The 21,042-nt window shown below is 36.7% G+C and overlaps 1 protein-coding gene across 3 annotated transcripts in view; it reads right to left on the bottom strand.

The window, feature by feature from the left end:
- Positions 1 to 12,513: 12,513 nt before the first annotated feature.
- Positions 12,514 to 21,042, bottom strand: part of AQR (aquarius intron-binding spliceosomal factor) — a 46,808-nt gene continuing 38,279 nt past the window's right edge. For all 3 annotated transcript variants that reach the window (XM_021539313.4, XM_077784064.2, XM_085580411.1), the window contains 5 exons: positions 19,254 to 19,424; positions 18,446 to 18,531; positions 17,465 to 17,639; positions 16,039 to 16,152; positions 12,514 to 13,034 (listed from right to left, as the gene is read on the bottom strand). In XM_021539313.4, coding sequence (XP_021394988.1) covers positions 12,789 to 13,034; positions 16,039 to 16,152; positions 17,465 to 17,639; positions 18,446 to 18,531; positions 19,254 to 19,424 — 792 coding nt within the window. In that variant the 3' untranslated portion in view covers positions 12,514 to 12,788. The remainder of the gene's footprint in view (positions 13,035 to 16,038; positions 16,153 to 17,464; positions 17,640 to 18,445; positions 18,532 to 19,253; positions 19,425 to 21,042) is intronic.

Genomic DNA, 21,042 nt, shown 5'->3' with positions numbered 1-21,042 from the left:
TACAATAGCTTCCATTGTATATTTTAGGAGACAAACCTCTGGATTGCTAGGGTTTCTGTGATATGCTCAAGAGAAAGGTTGTTCAGACCTGAAAAACAAGGATTAACAGAGTAAACAATGAAATCCAACAGCCTGTAGCTGAGAGCTGGTCTGATGCAGAGCTGTCTCCTGGCACAGGAGCTGCCCATTGCACACATCCTGAGCTGCCCATTGCAGGCATCCAGAGCTGCCCATTGCACACACAGGAGCTGCCCATTGCACACATCCTGAGCTGCCCATTGCAGGCATCCTGAGCTGCCCATTGCACACATGGGAGCTGCCCATTGCACACATCCTGAGCTGCCCATTGCACACATCCTGAGCTGCCCATTGCACACATCCTGAGCTGCCCATTGCACACACAGGAGCTGCCCATTGCAGGCATCCTGAGCTGCCCATTGCACACATGGGAGCTGCCCATTGCACACATCCTGAGCTGCCCATTGCAGGCATCCTGAGCTGCCCATTGCACACATCCTGAGCTGCCCATTGCAGGCATCCTGAGCTGCCCATTGCACACATCCAGAGCTGCCCATTGCACACATCCAGAGCACGCAGCCTCCCAACACACACCTTTCAGCAACACTTTGCGTACTTCATCAGGTCCTGCTGCAGCCGAGAGAGGAGAGAGGAATCCAGGCAGTGCACACAGGGCTACACCTATGGGCCAGCCAAGAAACATCAGCACAATGAGGCAAAATAATCTCCACGGCATGCAGATGGCAGTGGTTTCTGCCATCTGAAACCACTGACATGGAAAAGAAGGGTTGATTTTGTCTGCAAGTGCATATAGATATATATAGATAGACCTCTTTTGTTTCAATATTATTTTTTTGAGGGAGGCATTGAAAGATATTTTCAGCCAAAAAAGATCCATTTCCTCAATTTAACAAAAGTCTAATTTAAAAAATACCAAGTCACACATGCCTTCTGGGGTTTCTTCCTGAGCGAGAAAGAAAAATAACAGATTCACTTTAATAAGTAGCATTCTAGAGCAGGATGACTTAGATGCAAACTTTTAACACAGCTCTACAAAGACAAGTTTCAATATCCCTTCAATGCATGATAAAATATAGATGAACAATAAAATTAATGTTTGGAAGACAACACGTTTGGAGTATAATACATTAATAATATCCCAAGAATTAGACAATGGCTAGTCCATAAAGCTGGAGAATATTGCAGGCTGACAATATTTCTTATTTTCTGGCTTAATGAGGAATAGACTGCACACAACTAGTAGCAGGTTAATTGAGTTGGCATATCCGCTGTTTCTTTTCATTATCACCTACTCCCTGTGATGAGCTTTGAGACTATGTGCTTTATTTAACAGATCCATCAAGCCTATTATCCACCAAGAATATTAACAGCTATCTCCCCAATGACTGAGATGTGTTGTGAGTTGTCAGAGTATTTTATTTCTGCCTTGTTCATTCTTTCAGCTGACTGGAAAATTGCAGATATATTTATGATAACACCACACAATTGAAAACACAATCTGCTGTTTTCTGATAGTATTGTGAGAGGTCCAACAAACAAATAAACCTAGAAAAAGGATGCAGTGCAAAAATAAAGCATCATATCTAAAATACTGAGACATTTCTCAATGTTTTAATAATTAATAATTGATATTTTATGGTAAAAATACAAACTACTAAGGAAATTCTTTTAAAATTCGAACCCAGAACTGTGTACACTCTTGGTTATCAGATGACTGCTGTTAACTAGTTATATGTACAAAGGTTAAACATCAAAGGGAGCAAAAGAGAAGCAAAAGCTGGGATAGTAAAAAGCAATATTGCTCAGCCTAATGAGAAATAACTGGATATGGTACAGGATATTGAGTTAAACAGATTGCTCTAATTCAGATAATAATGAAATACATGAACAACACACAGGAGGCACCTGTTTAAAATCACAACAAAGTAAACAATTACATGAAAAATAAGAATATCTCTTGGTGTGTGGCAACATACACAGATCCATTTCTTCAGATAAGTTCTGCTTACAAAGCATTTAAAGTATGATCAGAATGAATGCCTTCTTGAACAGTATAGATTTACCTAGAGAGTGTTGCTCATGGACTAATTTCATAATGATCACACTAATCATACTAACACAATCACATAATTATACTAACATACTATTGCAGTTTTCATCATTCCTGTTAATGAAAATGGACCAAAGAAGAGTTCAAAGATAGGAAGGTGTGGATTAACTAGCTGAATTTTTATTGCCTTATGATATCATACTGTAAAGTACACAAATGTATCAATTATGTGTAAAACCAGAAAAATATATGGGAAACAGCCTCCCTTACCTTGACAGCACAGATTTAAGGCTTTCTAAATGATCATATTTTCTCCAGTGGGCATTCACCAAAGCAGGAAATATGAATACAATGTTCTCCTCTTGTGTCACCTGAACACCACCAACCCCGCTATAGCCAAAACACGGCCATGCCACAGCCACAGGTGTGGTCTCAGCAAGTGGCTCATGCCTCAGGAGGGGTGCAAGGAATGGAGGGATTCTGTAGACACCAAATGTCTCTCAGGAAGTGAGGTTCTCCTGAGCCTGACATTCCCCAAATTTACACCTGTAAACCAGCAGCCATGGCAGGAAATATCTTTGTGCTGGTTCATGGAATCCCAGCTGGTGGCTGGGCAATCTGAAGCTGCTGGGTAAGGACAGAAGTGTGCAGAAGTCACCAGCATCAGCCACAGACTGCATATCCCAAGAGGCAGTGGTGGCTACACTGAAAAGACCCTTGTATGTCACCTATTCTAAGAGCTGAGGATGCAGCTTCCAGCCTCAGCTGTGCTTTGGAAGATGCATTTCAGTGAATGCAGTAAGTTTCTTCTCATCTTAGCTACAAGAAACATGAGGCAAGGAAACTAAAACCCAACACTAATGTATGTGCATCCTGTGTTTTGATTAGTGAAAACTTCCTCTATTCCTTCCATGACAGGAATAAAAAGGAGGGCTAGAAAAGTTTTGCAGTGATCTTACAGAAAACTTCACTGTGATCACTGTGAAAGAGTATATTCTTCATGTCATTCACATGGCATGAAGCTGAATCAGGTGAGGTGTAGATTGGATATTGGAAAAAGATTCTTCACCCAGAGGGCACTGGAACAGGCTCCTCAGGGAAGTGGTCACAGCACCAACTCTGACAGAGTTCAATAAATGTTTGGACACTGCTCTCAGGCACATGGTGTGACCCTTGGGGATGGTGATGTGCAGGGCCAGGAGCTGGACTTGGTGGTCCTTGTGGGACCTTTTCAACCCAAAATATTCTGTAATTCTGTGATTTTGGTAAAGGCATACCAAAGAAACAGGAAACAACTAGACAGGGAGGAAAACATGTCCCAAAAGCCCCATGCGAAAGCTTCTGCTTTTATTCATTATATATGCACTTCCTCAAATCCTCCAATTTACTTGTCTTTGCCATCAATTTGCTAGATGACAAGAAAATTCTATGACTTCTAGGAAATGTTCTGTCTGTATTTCTGTTAGTGCATTTGGTAATTTTTTAAAAGGCATTTAACAAATGCTTTTGTATAGACAGCTTTTTTTATAATTCAACAATGTTTATGCCTCAGAAAATTCTGTTAAAATCCACTTAGACTATATTAAATCACATCAGAGTGAAATGTTGTAAGATATGCTAAGTAACTTTCTTCTTGTGAAGATATGTCAAAGAAAGTCTCTGCCACAAAACAAGTTGAGCATTTAGTTTAACAAAATATCTTATAGTCAATGTAAATATATGTTGATTTGAACTATGTCAACATTTTTTTTTCACAGTGTATATGAAGAAGCTGGGTTTTTTCCATAAATTTATTTCATCACTGAAGTTGCTAAACAAATATTTTGGTTGAAAATTTAAGTATATGGATGTCATGATATTCACAGTTATAATGCTGCTGGCAAGCCTGACAGCTTGCCAGCTGAAATTTTAAACACACAGTCAACTTAAGCAAAAGAACAAATTCAACTAAAGAAAATGCACAGGAAACAGTAAAATAATGGTACTGTATCTTCAGTCTCATATTTGCTGAACAGGCCCTTAACATTAATTTGGAGATGGTTTGTATTTTTTCTTCCAATAGAAAACAAAACAAAACCTTCACTCTGAATATGTACCCACAGAAATAATATTGCAAATTAGTGCTTAATTTCTGAGTGCCTTTCCTGTAAACCTGTCTTCAAACTTTTTAGTTATGAATGCATTTAAAATGTCCCAAATCTGGCTTCAGGCTAGAACAAGACAAGAAAGTACAGTCTTTCTTGTTCTAATGGGTGAGGGAGTTCCCCTAATTTAAGCAGATTTTACAAGGGTATCAAAATCATGATAGTACAAAAATTTATTGAAAACATTATGAACACATTCAAATATTTTCTCAGAATAACCCAAAAGATTTTTATGAATAATTGTTCCTTGTCTTCAAGACTGCTGATTTTAAAAGATACTGATACCCATACAGCATAGAGGCAGATCTGAAAGGAAAAACCCCTATCCAACCCAAAACTTCTGTGAATACAACAGCATATAAACATCAAAATCTAAAACCATAACCTGAAAATCTGCACATATCTCCTACTTGATGCCACAGGGTTGTGTGGCTTAGGAGAGACTTTGATGTACATGGCTGACATTGAATCAGGCAGTGGCTGTTTGACACTTCAGTGTTACAGTTACCCTTATAAACCTTATACCTTTTTCACATTAATCTATCAGAGGCTCACCTTGCAAGGTGAAGCTTATATCTTTCCCTTCAACTGTGTGTTGAATGTGGCCATATCCTTAGTGCAGAAAGCTGCAAAATGCATTCAGCAGTTACCAAGCTGAGAAGTTCCTATCAACAGCAAACTGAGGCAGAAGGCAGAGGATCCACTAAGGATTTTCTGGTTGACTTGAAGAAGAGAGCTTGGCTCTGCAGGCAGCAGTGTGAAAACAGTAACAAACACAGTTGCCTCTCACTTCTCAAAGGAGAAAAGTAGCCTAAGGTGCAGACAGGTGCCAACTGGGAAAATGTTTTATCAAAGCAGATGTATTTATAGCTCATTTACAAGATCTTGCCAGAAGAAACATGGAGCTGTGGTTACATTCATAAATTAAAGCTAAACCACTGAGGTACATATTTAGCTCACTGCTACACATTACTGGGCACATCCTCACACTGTGCTCATGGCATATTTTGCACCTCTGATCTAATGGTCTCACCAGTTTATACCTATTGCCTTCCAGGTCCCAGTTACTTGCAGTATGCAATTGCTTATGAAGAAGTTTGGGTAGCAATTTTGAGGACAAATTTATATGTGGGTAAATTTAGCATCTTTCTTTAAGGTCTAGGAGAATCAAAACCCAAAGCTTCTTTAACTTGGGTGAAACATGCTTTCATCCAGTACTCTCCTTTGCTGGCAAAATTCAGGAATGTAAGAGAGGCATTGCCTTCTCCACACCTCCTCCTCCATGGTAAAGGAGCATTAGCAATAACAATAAGTTGCATTGGCCCTTTATTCTACTATATTCATTTTGAAACACTGTAAGGCATAATTTCTAAATGTAATAAAATAAATGCAAATAGAATAACTAAATTTGCAGGACAAACCCTTTTATGTTGTTTAAATTGAAAGGCTTTTTGCATATTTACTTAGAAAGAAAGCATGGGTACATATTCACTAATAGTTCCTTAAAAGGAAATAGTATCAAAAACCTGGTTTAAACTAAAATTTACAAAATAGCCTTTACCTTACAGTTATAAAATATCTCAGGCTTCATACTGACAAAACTGAACACATCTGTGATTATAGTAAGAGATTCTCTTTAGGATCAGCTTGATATAAATTTACCACTACACAGGGTATGCATGTATACTTCCAATATTTGTGTTTAAAAGATAAAAACTGTAAGTATTATACCTGCTGTGTTTGCTCAGTATTTGTTTCCAATTTACAGTGACTGTTTCAGCTCAGAGTCACAGGAAGGTACTGAGCACCGAGATGAGTCAGGAGCAGCAGCTGTCCCCAGGGGCTCCTCTCATTACGCAGCTCAGACTGACAGAACGCCAGTGGCTGAACACTGCAGGAGCAGGGAGCAATCTGGGACAACTGTCCCATCACTGAAGGATCTGTGTATGCAGGAACAAGATTAGTTCATAGGACATTAGAGATCAAATGAGATAAAGAACTGAGCCTCTGAAAATTTCTTCGCATTTCTTAGCTCTGAGTAAAACTAGCAGGCGCCTCAAACATGGACAGTGTGGACAAGGAAAGAAACCATATGGTACTACATCATTTACCAGGGCAGGAAGGCAGGCCATTTAGCACCATTCCAATAGCTTGAACTTTATGAAGATTATAGTGAATCACCCACTTCTGCACAGAGGTTGGCCAGTTTTCAAAACTGGGACTCAAGTGGTAGCACAGGAATGGCTCAACATCCAAACATATTTGACCAGAGTTGGTCATAGTTTGATATTTTCATTTTGTGTGAAACTCCAAATTTTAAATTCCTTTCAGCTAATTGGATTAACAAACAAAACCAAACAACAGAAATTTTAAACGATGAGATATGTTGGGGTGCTTTTTTTGGTGTGGGTGGGTTTTTTTGTTTGATTGTTTGGTGGGGGGTTTTATTTTTTGTTTTGTTTGTTTGTTTTTGTTTGTTTGTTTGTTTGTTTTTTACTGCACCTTTTACTTTCTATTTCATCCCTTGACTTCCTAAAAAGGTATCATTCATGTAAGGGAAAAATACATTACTAAAGGTAAGTGATTGAACAGTTTCTATTTTTTGTTTGTTTTTAAATAAGTGCCCAGCAAATTGCAACATTAATGCAACATTTTGGAAAAATTGTCATCATGCCTACAACCTCATTATTTTTGGAAACAATATCCCACAAGAGTTTCCAAATAATGTAATTTATTTTCTGTTTGAAACCCCATAGTTCATCATTTAAAGTTTGTGTAAAACACATCTGTTGCAATAGTTTAGATGCAAAATTATAATACAGAACTGAACAGGAGGCCATGGGTTCAGGCCTTGCTCTCCACAAGATTTCTCACTAGTACACATCAACAGAGATAAGAGAATCCAGATCAACACACAGTAGGCTATCAGTAAAAAAACAGTCTGCAAAATAAGAACTCAAAATTTTCTTCAAGGTGAGTATATAGCATTGTCCTCCAGAATCTGTATGAAATCACAAAACTCCTAATAGAGACTTAGTAAATAAATTAATCAAAGAATAGTAATTTTTAGTATATCTTTCTCATATGCAAAACCATTATCTCTTCTTATCTTAAACTTAGGTTTAACTCAGAGCTATACAGAGGCAATATTTGGATTTGCATGAGTTCTCTTCAAATTTAGATCATACATTATATTGCATAATTACAACACAGCAGTTTTTTATTTCACCCTGATCACATTTCCAGGGGTTGTCAGTGACAGACAGCAAAAAAACCTTTCCACAGTTTGACTTTTCTCATCCCAGTTAGTCCTGTTTCAGTGCTCTTGAATGTGTCCTCAGCAGAGGAGGATTATCAGTGAGTCGATTTCTCCCCTCTCTGACTCAACTTGCAAGACATGGTCTCATTTTAGAAAACAGGTATTGCCCAGTAGGATATGACTGCTGCTGCCAAAAATCACTCTGAAAAAACAGGGCAAGCCTAAACTGCTGTGACTTGTGGTAAGAAAGAGAATCTTTGTGCCTCTGTACTGATCTTCTCCCTACCTATTCCTGCTGCCCCTGAACTACTTCCTTTCTTCCTTTACAGTAGTTAAGACACGTTCTGTCCCCAACGACTGTCCCATCTAAAAATAAGTGCTCTTGACACACAAGAGATGTCAGACTAGCACAGCAGGATGCTGAAGCGTCTTTAGATGCGTAGCAGGGCTTCTCTTACAGTGGGTTGCAGCAATTTAGGAATTCACACTTGATAAATGCAATAGGGCGGCTTCTTTTTATCTCTTGTAAATGGTGCCAGGACTGATGTATTCCTGATCCTTATTTGGCAATCCAGCTTGCTTCTTTTATGCTGTTCTATGGAATCACAAAATTCTAATGTTTGATTAAGTGAATGTGCACTGTTATTGTACACAGCTTTTTCACTGACATCTATAGGTGACCTATGCCATTGTCAGCAGCTGGCTCAACCTTTTGTTTCGATCTACATTTTCTTAGAACATACTTGTACAGAAATGTACTCTGCTCTGTCAGTGTTTCTACAGCAGAAAGACAATGCCTGAACTCTGGGAAGTTTCTTACCTATAGCTGAAATAACTCCTTTTCAGCTTCTTTTTGAATCTCGTTTTCTAGATTAGTGATACAGCAACAGGCTACTCTGTATTACACATAATTAATGCTATTGCTTCATTCAATTATCCTTGCCCTTGCTCCTTTTTCAAGGTGAGTGAAAATCAGCTAAATAAAACACACTATCTTTCTTAACAGCAACATATTACATTAGCCCTTATATTGCTTAGATTAAGCTAAAGCCCTGCCAGAACAAGGCCTGGAGAGATGATCTGTCCTTGTTACCTGCTCTAAGTGTGGGGAAAAAAAATCAGTTTCTCATTATTGTTGTAGTGTTTAGTCTGAAATACTACTATTTAGAAACTGGGAAGGAGTAACTGCAATTATTCTCTCTCTCCTCTATTCTCTTCAATGTAGCCATTCTGTAGATACTCGTGTGCAAGTTTTGGAAGTTTGAGTACTGTGCTTCTTCAGACACCTCCCAAAAACTTAGGAAAATACATTACTTACAGAGGATACTTAGCTGAAAGCCTTTCAAGAACATTCTTTTGCAATTTGCAATGGAAACAACATTCTTTGAAACATTATGCATATGAACATTACACTGCTACTGGGCTTTTCCAACAGGTACATATGCAATCAATACTTTGAGAAAAAGGATTGTAAAAACACTTGAGAAACTGTATAGCAAAGGAAACATTTGGGCCATAAACTAAGGGCCATAAAAACAGCTTCCAAAACTCGCACAAAAATGTTAATTTTTGATTGATTATCTCTCCTGAGAGCATTACCATATTTGGCAAAGGAAACTATGTCGTCATGTATCTTAACAACACTAAGCTTTTTGACTGCTGTGGGCTGTGGATTCATTTGTTGACCAGGACATCATTCACTTTTGTCTGCTTGCTACAAGATTTCAAGTGTTACCTACTTCTTGTTTCAATAGAATTTTATGTCACTGAGCTTATCCAGCATGTGATCATCACCACCTCTTGGTCTTCTTTTAAAAGAATTCAGTGATTTCAGAAAGCTGGTCTCTCTGGACTTGTCAGCAAATCCATTCTGTTAAGAAACTTAATTTCTACTCCTCTTGAGAATACTTTTCTTCAGGATTCATAGCCTTTTACATGCCAGGAAATGGCAAGATCCATTCCAAGAGGGAAGGCAAACTGCCAGTGCTTGCTTCCCCTCCAAAGGAAGTTAGTTCCTACCTTACTGAACACACAGAGCAGTACTCAGTATACACTACTAAAGCAAATATGATGTAGATTGGCAAAAAGTAACGGCACTATCTTTAGAAGTTTATCCCATATTATTTTATTTAATATTACAGATTATATATATAGTATGTCTTCCATTTACTTGTCCCTTCTTTTCCCCTTGGCAAAATTGCTCCTGAATGTTCTAGTTCTGACTTACCCACCACCTTTGCCAAGCCCTTTCAAAGTCCATACAGACTAAAGCAAAAGCAAACTCTGCTCTGAGAGTTACCAAGGCATTTTCTTTGATAATACCAAAACCTGCACTTACTGCATCAGTTCAGTCACAGACAGAAACCAGCCTGCATTTATATAGCATTATTTCACCTATATATGGATGGCAGAACCCAAAGTAAATTGCTCTTTACCTTTCCTTTTCTGGCTATTACAGAAATGAACAGAACATTGCCTTACATTATCATTTTTACATTAGCACTACATCAGTATCCAAGGGTTGAGCTGTTTCCAAACCAGTCTCTAAGCAAATCTGCAAAGTATTAACTAAGTTGCTTTATAGGTTCGGTGCAAGATGAAAATGAGGCCATTTATGTAAGGGTTGGCTAAATAAATATGAAGAAAAACCACTAATAGCTCTTTAGTTTCACTCAAATGTCCTTAATGGATTTTTTTACTCTATAGCTTTGGAACAATAAAATAAACCAATTTCATATCTTTTCCTCCTGTTCATACCCTTAGGGGATCTTGACCTCGGAAACATTTTAATTATTTTCACTAGATTTTCATGCACTGCTATAATAATATTTGAAATAATGTTTAAAAATATTTTTTAAAGCTACTTTAACAATTATTTCATTTAAAAATTCTTTCTTAAGTAATTAAATTTATGTGTATTTTTTAAAATTTCAATACATTTAGTTTAACAACTGAGTGTTGTTGTTCACTTGAATAGAGGTACTAAGTCTTAAGCAAATATTGCCATTGGAACATAAACCACATAGATCAAAATTAGTTTTAGACTCCTTCACTTCTCCCACGTAATCCTTCTTGAAAACAAAGGTGCATCAGTCATAAAAGACTATTTTGGTGGAAAAGACAAAGTTCATCCTTTACCAAAAATTATAAACAGAATTATAAAGTTTTGGAAGTAAAAGGCCCCAAATCCAATCTCACACTCCAAAGCAAAGCCTCAAGAACTTTCCAGCTAGAATGACAACACGATTTTCCCAAATTCCTAAGGATGCATTCTCCTGATGTGTCCATGTCTCTGAAAAAAGGCAATTTTAACATGTGAAAGATGGCATTAAGGATAATGCAGGGCTTGCTCTGTTCAAGTGATCTCAAACAAAAACCTTCCACTTTTTTTACAGGTGCCTCAGAAAGTTGCACATTAAAGCTGTTCAAGCTTTTACAATTGTTTGCAGTTGCACGGCCTCTTCCTGCACTATAGCCAGAATCAACCTCCAATGCAACCCCTCTCATGACTTCAGGTCTGTCCAGGACAGCTCCATCCTTGGCTGCTGCTCCACCAGGACTGAGCCAAAGGGACCAGACATGCCTGGGGCCTGCACACAGAGCACAGCATGGCACAGCCAGGTGTAGACACTGTCCACTGCAAACTGCACAATTCAAAAAGGGCTCCTTTTCAAATTCTTAAAATACTAAAGCAAGTAAATGATTGTCAGACTCAGTATTTATAGAAAATTAGCTGGAAAACAAAGATGACAACCCTCATCCGAGCTAGTTGCTTGTGGCCTGAAGGCTGAGTATTACTCAATTCTGCATGAACATGATTGCTACTGCATGAAACTTAATACCCATATGTTCAATACAAATCATTCTTCCAAGGCAGGCAATATTAAAAAGTAATAAACAGTACACTCCCTTAAATCAAAACACACAAGAATAGAAGACAATTCTGCATCATTATTAGCTTCCTGTTTGAGAAAACTTCAACAAAGGAAGAACATAAAAGAACACCATGTACTGAAGATAAGTACTTAATTTGCTACTCCTGAGCTCCCCTCTGAGAGAAGGGAAAGAATGATTTCAGGAGGAGGGGCAGATGAGATCCCAGCACACAGACTGGTATGCAATAGATGCATTTCATGAAACTTGGCATACATTTAATTTGATACCATTTTCTCCTGTGCTATAAAAATAATAAGAAAAAATAAAAAATGTCAATGCTGTTAAAAAAGCTTGAAAGTTAATTATTCTCTAATCATTCTAGCAAGTCCATCTGGCAGCTTCACAACTGCAACACTTGAAATCCAAGAGTGTTCCCTTTGCCAGCAAAAGGTGCTATTATGGCTATTGCTGTGTTTGAAAATCTACTTGGAAATTCTAAAGTCTCATTAAACCACTGACTAATTTGACATGATGGCAAGTATTCATAAGATACGGAATCAGGGACAAATCAGGGACAAATCCTTTCTCTGATCACTTTATGAAATGTGCACACTCAGAAGTTACCCTAAAAAAACCCCATTCAACCAGTATATCATTAGTACCAATAATGTATGTTTTACATATCCTGCATTCAGGGAACTACTTTCTCTTTTCTTCCTCATGTGGCTTTAGCCTGGGCAATTACTGTTTCTTCTTCAAGCAAAAGAAATTTATTTCAAAACACTAATTTAGAACCCAGGGCTGTTGAAGAGCAGCATCCTTCCTTCTTCTGTAAACAATAAAAAACAACATCAGAAGTTAATGATAAGAAATTGCTACAAGTATGTGGATCCTGAGAATCCACTATGGTCAAAATTCAATAAAGCTTTTCAACACTTCCAAGTCCCATGACAATTCATATTTCTCAGACATACAATCATATATCTTAATGAACTTGAGCCTATGCCTAAAAGTACAAGCACAGCTATGCATAAGGAATTCTCCATGGCAAAATACTAAGGAAACCATAAAGCATGTCTGACCAATATTGAATTTACTTAGTGAGGTTTAACGGATGACTGAATTAAGAGTCAAATATTCCAAACTGGTATAAAAAGCAACTTTACTGAACAACTTATAAAAAGGAAAAAATATCATTTGAGGCCATTAAACAAATTATATGACCAATAGTGATAAGAGCTCAGTAGAATGTTTGCCAAACATCTTGCTTGTTCACAATGTACTCAGTGAAAAATATACCAGACAGGTATTATATAGGCAACCTCTTAATGAAAGTCAATGTAAAAATAGCAATTATTTTTCCAACTACTCTCTTCCCTGCCAATTTCCCAAAATGCATTAAGGACAAGGATTCCATAAATCACTTTTCAGTCTCATTTTCAGGTTCACTGTCTCCACTATCACTGTCTCTTCCAGGGTGTTCTGGCATTTTTCGATGTTCATCCATTTCATCCATATTCAATTCTCCTTCCTTCATCGTTTCTTCTACTACTTCATTTTCTTCTGCTGCATCTTCCTGCATGCCCTGAACTTCACCTTCTAATTCAGTCTCTCCAGTTTGTGGCGGTTCTGGTTCTTCGATCATGGCAGGTGGGGGCAGTAAATGCTGGATGATTGAAAAAGGAAAGATTTTAAGTTGTTACACTTCAGTTTGAACTGCTAATCTTAAAATTAGGATTTTGTATTAGATAACAAGTGAACAACAAACACTTAAAATTTAGAAGCTGTAATGATTTATAAGCACTTCATGACTATATATAAAAAAATTAGAATAATGGTCATAATACAGTCATCTTAGATACATTTTTTTATTGAAAAGAGGGTGTTAAAATCTTAGGACTTCCAATTCAAAGACAGAAAACATATTTCATTATCCCAAACACTCAGACAAGTAATAGGATTATGGTACATCTTGGAGCAATATATATATTTCTACCCCAATCTCATCTGTTACCATTTCAAACTCCAAGATATGGTTAACTTGGTTTTTGATGCCATCAACAGGCCTGTCTTTAACAATTAATACCCATAATTTCCTTTTGCAACATCTTATAAAATACTATGTGAATATTATCTGTACTTACACAATTCAAGTTTCACTAACAGTTAAACAATGCTTAAATATTTTCACACAACACTTTGAAAAAGTAATTTTGTGTATTCCAAACTTTCAACCAAAGAAGAAGTTTATAAAATATTATAGGCTGGAATGGTAGTCAAGTAACACAACTGGACAAAAAATACCTGGAATGCATTGAGCTGAAGAGTATGGATGAATGCTATAAACTACAGGCTGAACAGAAACACTCCTACTTCTTGCACTCTGACATTATTTAAGGACATGATGGATATTTCTTCAGGGTATTTTTGATCATTTTAATGAAATGCAATCTTGAAAAACTTGATGATTGTTTTGCTCAAAAGGCAACTTCGTATCACATGACAAATAAGGTGTTTAATTACAGTGAAGTTTTACCTTCAATTAGATAACACTAATATTAAAAATTTGCACAGGCAAATCTACGAATCAATTGTGATTACCAGCATTGATTAAAAAAGCATTTTCTATAGACTTTGAAGTTATCATACTGGTCTCTACATCTATCTGTGCACAGGAAAGTGCAATTCCAAACCAAAATCTTACAAAAATAAATCCTTGATGTATGAGAAAAACTCAGACTTTGGGGACTTACTTAGATGCACATTGTGCTTTGTGACAACTACTGTAAAGACCAGTGTAAAGAAAAAGGAAAATAATAATGTTGTAGTGAACATAATACAAGAAATTTAATGCCAGCTTTGCTTTTTTTCAGTAGTTCACTTCTCTGCTTCTCCTGCAAGGAGAATGTGATTCATTGTCACAGTAGGAAAACAGCAGTTTTGTAACTAATTTTAGCTAGCAATGGATAAGATTAGGATGCCAAAAAGAGTAACAGGTATTTGCAGTAGAACTGGGTCCATATTTGACTAAGGTGTCCAGCAAACACTTTGTGGTAAAATTTAGATGCCAGCATCTGCTTTTCAGGACATGTATATACTTCCCTGTTTTGACAGGGCTATTCATTTACATCGAAATGTGGCCCATCTACTGGACAATCTACTAAGTCTTCATCACGTAATGTTTTGCATGGTTTAAAGATCTCCAACCATACTAGAAAAACTGGCTTCAAAGCAAATCTTGTCAGGTGCATATAGGGTTTCTAAAAAAACAGTGTGAGTTTACTTCACTACTACTAAAAAAAATTACAGTAAAAGAAATTCTAGTAGCATCCTCTTTGTATATCCCTTTTTCTTTATAGCACACAGGTAATTACAGCATTTCTCCAAAATAGTCAGAAAGTATCCTCTCTGTCCAGACAGCCTGGAAAAGGCTTTTTCTGGGTACCAAAACACTTCAAATTTGGCTGAAGCTTTCTCTCAGAAATAAAAATAAAATCCAGAAGTTACTGGGTAAGAACCGCAGAGAAAAATAAATGTTCTGTTTGAAATTCTGACATTCAGTTGAAAAGGTTTTGAGTTCTGTTCTCTATTGATTACACTGTTCCATAGATGAAACATGCAAGTGAAAGAAAAAAAAAAGGAAGGGGATGTGACAGAGACATCCTTGCATTAAAGAATGGACCTCGATCTCTTAGACTATCTGTTCAAGGACAATCATGTTCACGCTCTCTTCCCACAGTCAGCTAATACGGAGTGTCTTTTTACATCATTTTTTTCCACTTTTGGAAATCTTTCAGAAGAGCAAAAACCAATAAGGGAACTTTAGAGTACCATGAAAGATTATAGGTAATAAAATATATAGGTATTATGTAATACATGAAGAATAATACATAGGTATTATGAAGATGACAGACCCCAGACACTGTGTGAAAGCTGATGCAGTTAAGGGGTAGCATTTAAGACCATTCCTTTTTGCTTTAACTACCTCTAGGCTTTACAGATCCAAGTATGCTCAGTACACTATCTAAGCTACCTTAATGTTCCACTTATTTACATGAGACTAGAAAGACTTTCTGATGGGCTCTAAATTCTGCTTCAGGGATTAAACACTGACAAAATTAGGTACAGGAGTGTCTACAACTGCTTTGCTTGATGTTGAAATAGGGCTGAAAAAAATTGCTCCAGAACAAAAGACACTACAGCTGCAAACCAACCTGGATAATAGGGTGATTTAACAGGGTTAAAATGGTTTCATGATCTGGTCTTGCTCTTACAAAACATTATTACATCATGCAGTGGTGTTATAATCCAACTAGCTGAAATCCCACACTTACCTGAAATGTAACACGCAAGTTTCCTTCAAATTAACACTAGACAAGCTAGTTCTTTAATATTAATGAATAATATTTTTGGCCCAGACAAAGCAATCAAGGCACTTGTCATCAATTACTGATAGATTTGGAGCCTTAAATTGAGGCTTAAAACACCAGAAGATACAGCTTTTGCTACTGCAATATTTTACAAGACCTCAATATTCTCACTTCCAGTCACTAACCCTTTTTGAATTTTAAATATAACAGAAACAGACTCAAATCTCAACAGCTTCTCATGCCATTTTACTGAAAAATTATTTTATTTTAAATGCTTTCCAAAAGTTTGAAGGTCCTTACCCGTTGATGGTGGTGTGTACTCTGTATCATGTGCATATACATATTGTACACAAAGTTAGCCATTTGAGGCATATTCTTAATAACATGTATTTGGTGAGCTGGTCTTTCTCCATTCTAAGGAAGGGGGAAAAAAATGGACATTCAGCAAACAAAGAAAAACAACCATTATTCAAAGGTTATTTAACTATATTAGAAATCAAAAGCCCCGAGAAATTGAAAAATGGTTTTCAAAGAAACAAAAAAAAAAAAAGGTGAATTCTCTGGAAAATTTGGAAGCATAGGTCTTACATTTTGGGGAACTGGCTTAATCATGATACTGCAGCCTGAAGAAGAAACTTTAAAAGGAGAGGCTGGGTTCTGATTCTTACTCCATGAAGTAAATTTTGGACTTGAGTAATTTAACATACTAAAAACACAAATTGTTTATGATCAGATTAGGATTTAGCCTCTTGCCTGCTGCAGCCCAGCTCTTTACTCACAGTCACTGGCCTTGCTTGTTGCATTCTTGTTGCACAGTTGATCTGAAAGTTTCAATTGAAAGGGCTCTCTCCCATACTTGTCAACAGTATTTAAGACCAGGAAAAGAGTTGTAACTGAATTTTTGGTGAATGCAGGCATCCCTTCTCAAAGCTTCAGAAAGCAGAGCAGATATGCCCCTTTGTTTCTTTATTTAGCATGCTGTTCTGTGTGCCCTGTGCTAAGATCCTCAACACAAACCTTTCCCCAAACATCTAGTGCATATTAAAAATTAGGTTTTTGTACTTATGAACCTAGCTCAGCAGCAAAACTCTTGTGGCACTGAAACAAATTTTAAGAGGAAAAGAAATTAATCTGTAATCCTGAATTACTGAGTTACATGTATTAAATGAGAAATGAGTAGCTTTACGTAGCTTTGCCTGAGAAATCACATAATTTTGTTTCACAACAAGACCGAAAACACATAAGAACTAAAAAAATATTTTGATCACAAAAGAAAAATACTGAATCATTTACACAAGCATAAATCAGCAAAAAGCAGGCACAACAGTTACTGATACTTAAGTTATACTGATAACTAACTTTTGTGGAAACGTTACTTAAAACCAGCTGGTGTTTATCATGACAAAAGATAACTCTAAGGAGGTATTCATATAATCACAGAATCATTACAGTTGGAAAAGACCTCTAGTATCAACAAAATCCAATCATCAAGTGGCACTGTTGAGTTCACCACTAAACCATACCCTCAAGTGCCACATGCACACCTTTTTTTAAATACTTCCAGGAACGGTGATTCCATCATTTCCCTGGAAATTCTGGTCCAGTGCTAAGAAGTAGATGCACCGGTCTAGCAGAGAAACACTTTCACCTCTTACAGTCCACTGAAAAAAGTGAGCAAACACAAACACCCATTACAGATACCAAAATCCAGTGCAGCTGTTCCTACCTGTCTTGCAGTTGGAAAACATTCTGTGGGAACAATATGGAGGTGAAGTGGTCGAGCTGTGAGTTGGCTGAAAGCTGGAGTTAGCTCAAAACAGTTTTGAAATAGTGACACCCTTGCGAAGATATAAAGTCCAAGTCTGGCTCTTGACATGGCAACGACTAATCGTCGTACGTCCCTTCAGAAAATAAAATCAATCATGTTTTTTTTCATTGATGTCAGACTTGCAATAAAAATAACTAGAAGTACATGGGACTGTTAAAAGAAATACAAAATCATCTGCCCAAATAATATAATGTCTTTAGTTTTTTTCCCTACATATTGTTTCAATAACTAGCAAATCCTAGTACCATTATATAGAAACAAATATATTGGTTCACTGTAGCAATAACACTTTGAAAAACTGCCTTCTACTATTTTCCTACACCTCAGAAGTTGAATGCAACCATTGAGAAAAAATCCCAATAGCATTTCTGTATGTGAATGACTAAAGATGAATTTGATAACTCATCTATCTACCTATGATCAGACACGTCTTCCTCCATCGCATCCCAAACCAGAAGTGCAAACATTTAAAACTATACACAATAATGCAACTTATGCAATGATCAAACAGTTCTGATGCAAAAGAAATAAAAATCTCAATTACAGGAAAGGATCTATGAGAAAATTTAAGCCTGCATTTGCTCAAAAAATACTACAGTCCTATAATTCTACTAGGGTGAAAACAAGGTCAACCTATATGCAGCAACATAAACTAATTATAGGGTAAGAGCCATTATAAAAGGGTAAGTGCTCAGAAGAGAGTACCAGACAGTTATAAAAGGAAGTCTGTCTGAACTTCATTATACACATTAGCATTGAACTTCACTTCTACTACATACTCATAAAATAGAATCTTTTGTATAATGGACTACATACATATTTCTGTATCTGATACAGAGTACAAGTACTGCTATGGCACTACAAGATGTTCTTACATACCTCAGGTGGCCTACAGCTTTGGTACGCACTAGGGAAAGCAGAATATAATCGTTCTGTTGGCCTTGAAACCTGTCCACAGTTGTTACCTACAGAAATAAAAAATAAGAAAAAAACGCTATAGGTTAATTTTTGCCATTTCAATTAAAACACGACACCAAAATTTTAACATCAACTTTGGACTGAGATTGCAGTAAACAAGAAGAGAAAATTCTTTAACTGATTTAGCTGGCCTCTAACAAAAAGCCTGGGTTTTTTTCTGGAATACACTGGGAGGAGCTTTTTTTTGACTGTATACTGTTTCTTTTATTTCTTTTTATTTAAATTTGTCAGAGAAGTGAGGTACTAATACCAAAAGATTATGGAAGCCATTAGCTTTGCAATACAGTTTTAACCTGCAGAATTAGCACCAGGTATTTATAACTGTATTATTTATTTGTTTCTTCAGATTAATGATCTATTCTATCAAATAATTTCCACTCTGGGTGGACCTTTCTAATGATGAGATTTTGGGGAATGATGTTATTACTGCTGACAAATAAATGACAAAAAAGAGTTATTCTGTCCCACATAGACTGTAGTCTTTTCACCTTCACTGACTTCATTCTGTCAAATTATCAACACACAAAAAGAAGGGCACTCATCTATGAAATTCCTTAGAATGTAGGCTCATAAATATGTGTGGTTAAACAGGAAATACTTCCACTGATACCTGTTTAAGTATATCTTCAATTAGCCTGATTTTCAATATGACAATTTAAAACCACAGAAACCAGAACTATTGCAATGACTGATATACTTTCAAAGTCACCTTGTTTGGCCTTCCAATTAAAGGATTGTTTCCACATCGCTGATTAATGACATCACGGATCAGGTGCTTCTGTCCATTATATGTTGTCAGGATACTTATCCTGTCTGCAGGATAACCAAGCAGGCACATATACATGAAGACTGCCACAACATACTCTGCCTCACCAAGATTCTAAAGTTTCAAATAAGAGAAAAAGACATGGAGAAACAGACAGAAAAAGGGTTACTCATCTTGTAAGGTTAGAAATAACACCTGTGACATTGTCAGGTATTTAGACAAATAATTTAGTGCTCAGAGAAATGTCCCTAAATCTGACGATTATTTGCTCACTTCATACAAGCCATTTTGAAAGAAAGGAAGAACCACAAGTAGGTTTAATACCTGTGGTATCATTCTCACTCCTTTTCAGACAACTGCTGAAAAGGCACTGATAGAAACTTTTCAATATTTACTCAAAAGTTCCAGTCAGCCAAAAAAGGTGCAATGACTCACTCTCCAGTAAACTGAAAGTATGAACTAGTTGCACTAGTACAAAGTCCTTTCAAGTATTAATTAGGAGACAGACATCTGGATTATGAAATCCAGTTATTTCCACTGCAGGCCATCCTATTCAATTACAAATTACCAGTGCTTGTTTCATATATTGTAACTTTCTCTCTCTGTCTTTACTTTATGAGTCTGTCCCAAAGTACCACTCTCCTGGCTACAGGAGGCTTTGTTCTATTTCCAGACTGAAGTTATTCATAGCCTATTTAAATCCATTTTCTGTCAACAAAAATTATCTTTCAGGTTAAAAAGTTGTTCTCAAATGCTGACATTTACTCCTGCTCTATTTATACAAGGAATTTTATCCCCACTTGGCGTGTGTTTGAATAGGCTGGACATACCAGCCTCATTTATTTTTTCTTACTAAGTGGGCTCCACATTACATGGAAAATGCAGTTGCCAGGCATATCAAACACCTGTGGGTGTAAAGCTATTCTACAAATTTTAATCCCCTGTAACTCTGAAAAGAAAAGCCCAAATTCATGACAAGAACTATACATGACAGCAATCTGTTATCCCATGAAAAACCTTGAATGCCACCAACATACTCTTCTAAATATCACTCAATTATCAAGATCACCAAAAAAAAAGTAACAGTAGGAAGTATTAGAAGAGTGTGCACATGAGAATATTGATATAATGAGAAGTGTGTTCTGTGTCCTCATGTCAGTGTTTTTCATCTTCTTTAGCCAAAGAGTGGTCTAAAGTAGTGCTTGCACTCTCAATTATCAGCACTCCTTCCATCTGTTTGTGTTCCACTGGACAACTTTTTAATACTTGCATGTTACAGTTTCAAAAATAAAATCAAAATGGTCACTCCAAACAATCCTGTCCTCAATCCAGCAATGGAATAAAGTGGATTATGATTAACCATTGCTTTCTTCTCTAGCAGGACACTAATTTGTACTGAAAAGTATTGAGAAGAACCCAAGCAAAACCTACGAATGTATTTCATATCTTTTTAAAAACATAGATTCACACAAGCCTCAGTGATCTTCAGAGGGAAAATGAACAAGAATATTATCATCATAAAGTATATTGTTTGCTTTCCATAATATTAAGCAGAATATCAGGTGTAAACTCTGTGTTTGAATTAAACTCCTTAACTTGCACATCACTCCAGCTCTAACTTTGTCCCAAAGCTGAAGTTTGCTGTTTTAGATGCCATAGTTTGTTTCACCAGTTTTTAAAACAAGAAAAATAAAAGGACTGAAAATATAAGCATCTCACTACAAGTGTAAAA

Source organism: Lonchura striata, chromosome 5 (assembly GCF_050655825.1).
Source record: "Lonchura striata isolate lonStrDom1 chromosome 5, ASM5065582v1, whole genome shotgun sequence".
Taxonomy (NCBI): Eukaryota; Metazoa; Chordata; class Aves; order Passeriformes; family Estrildidae; genus Lonchura; species Lonchura striata.
Note: the sequence above shows the minus strand (reverse complement) of the source record. Positions and strands in the feature narration are given on the sequence as shown.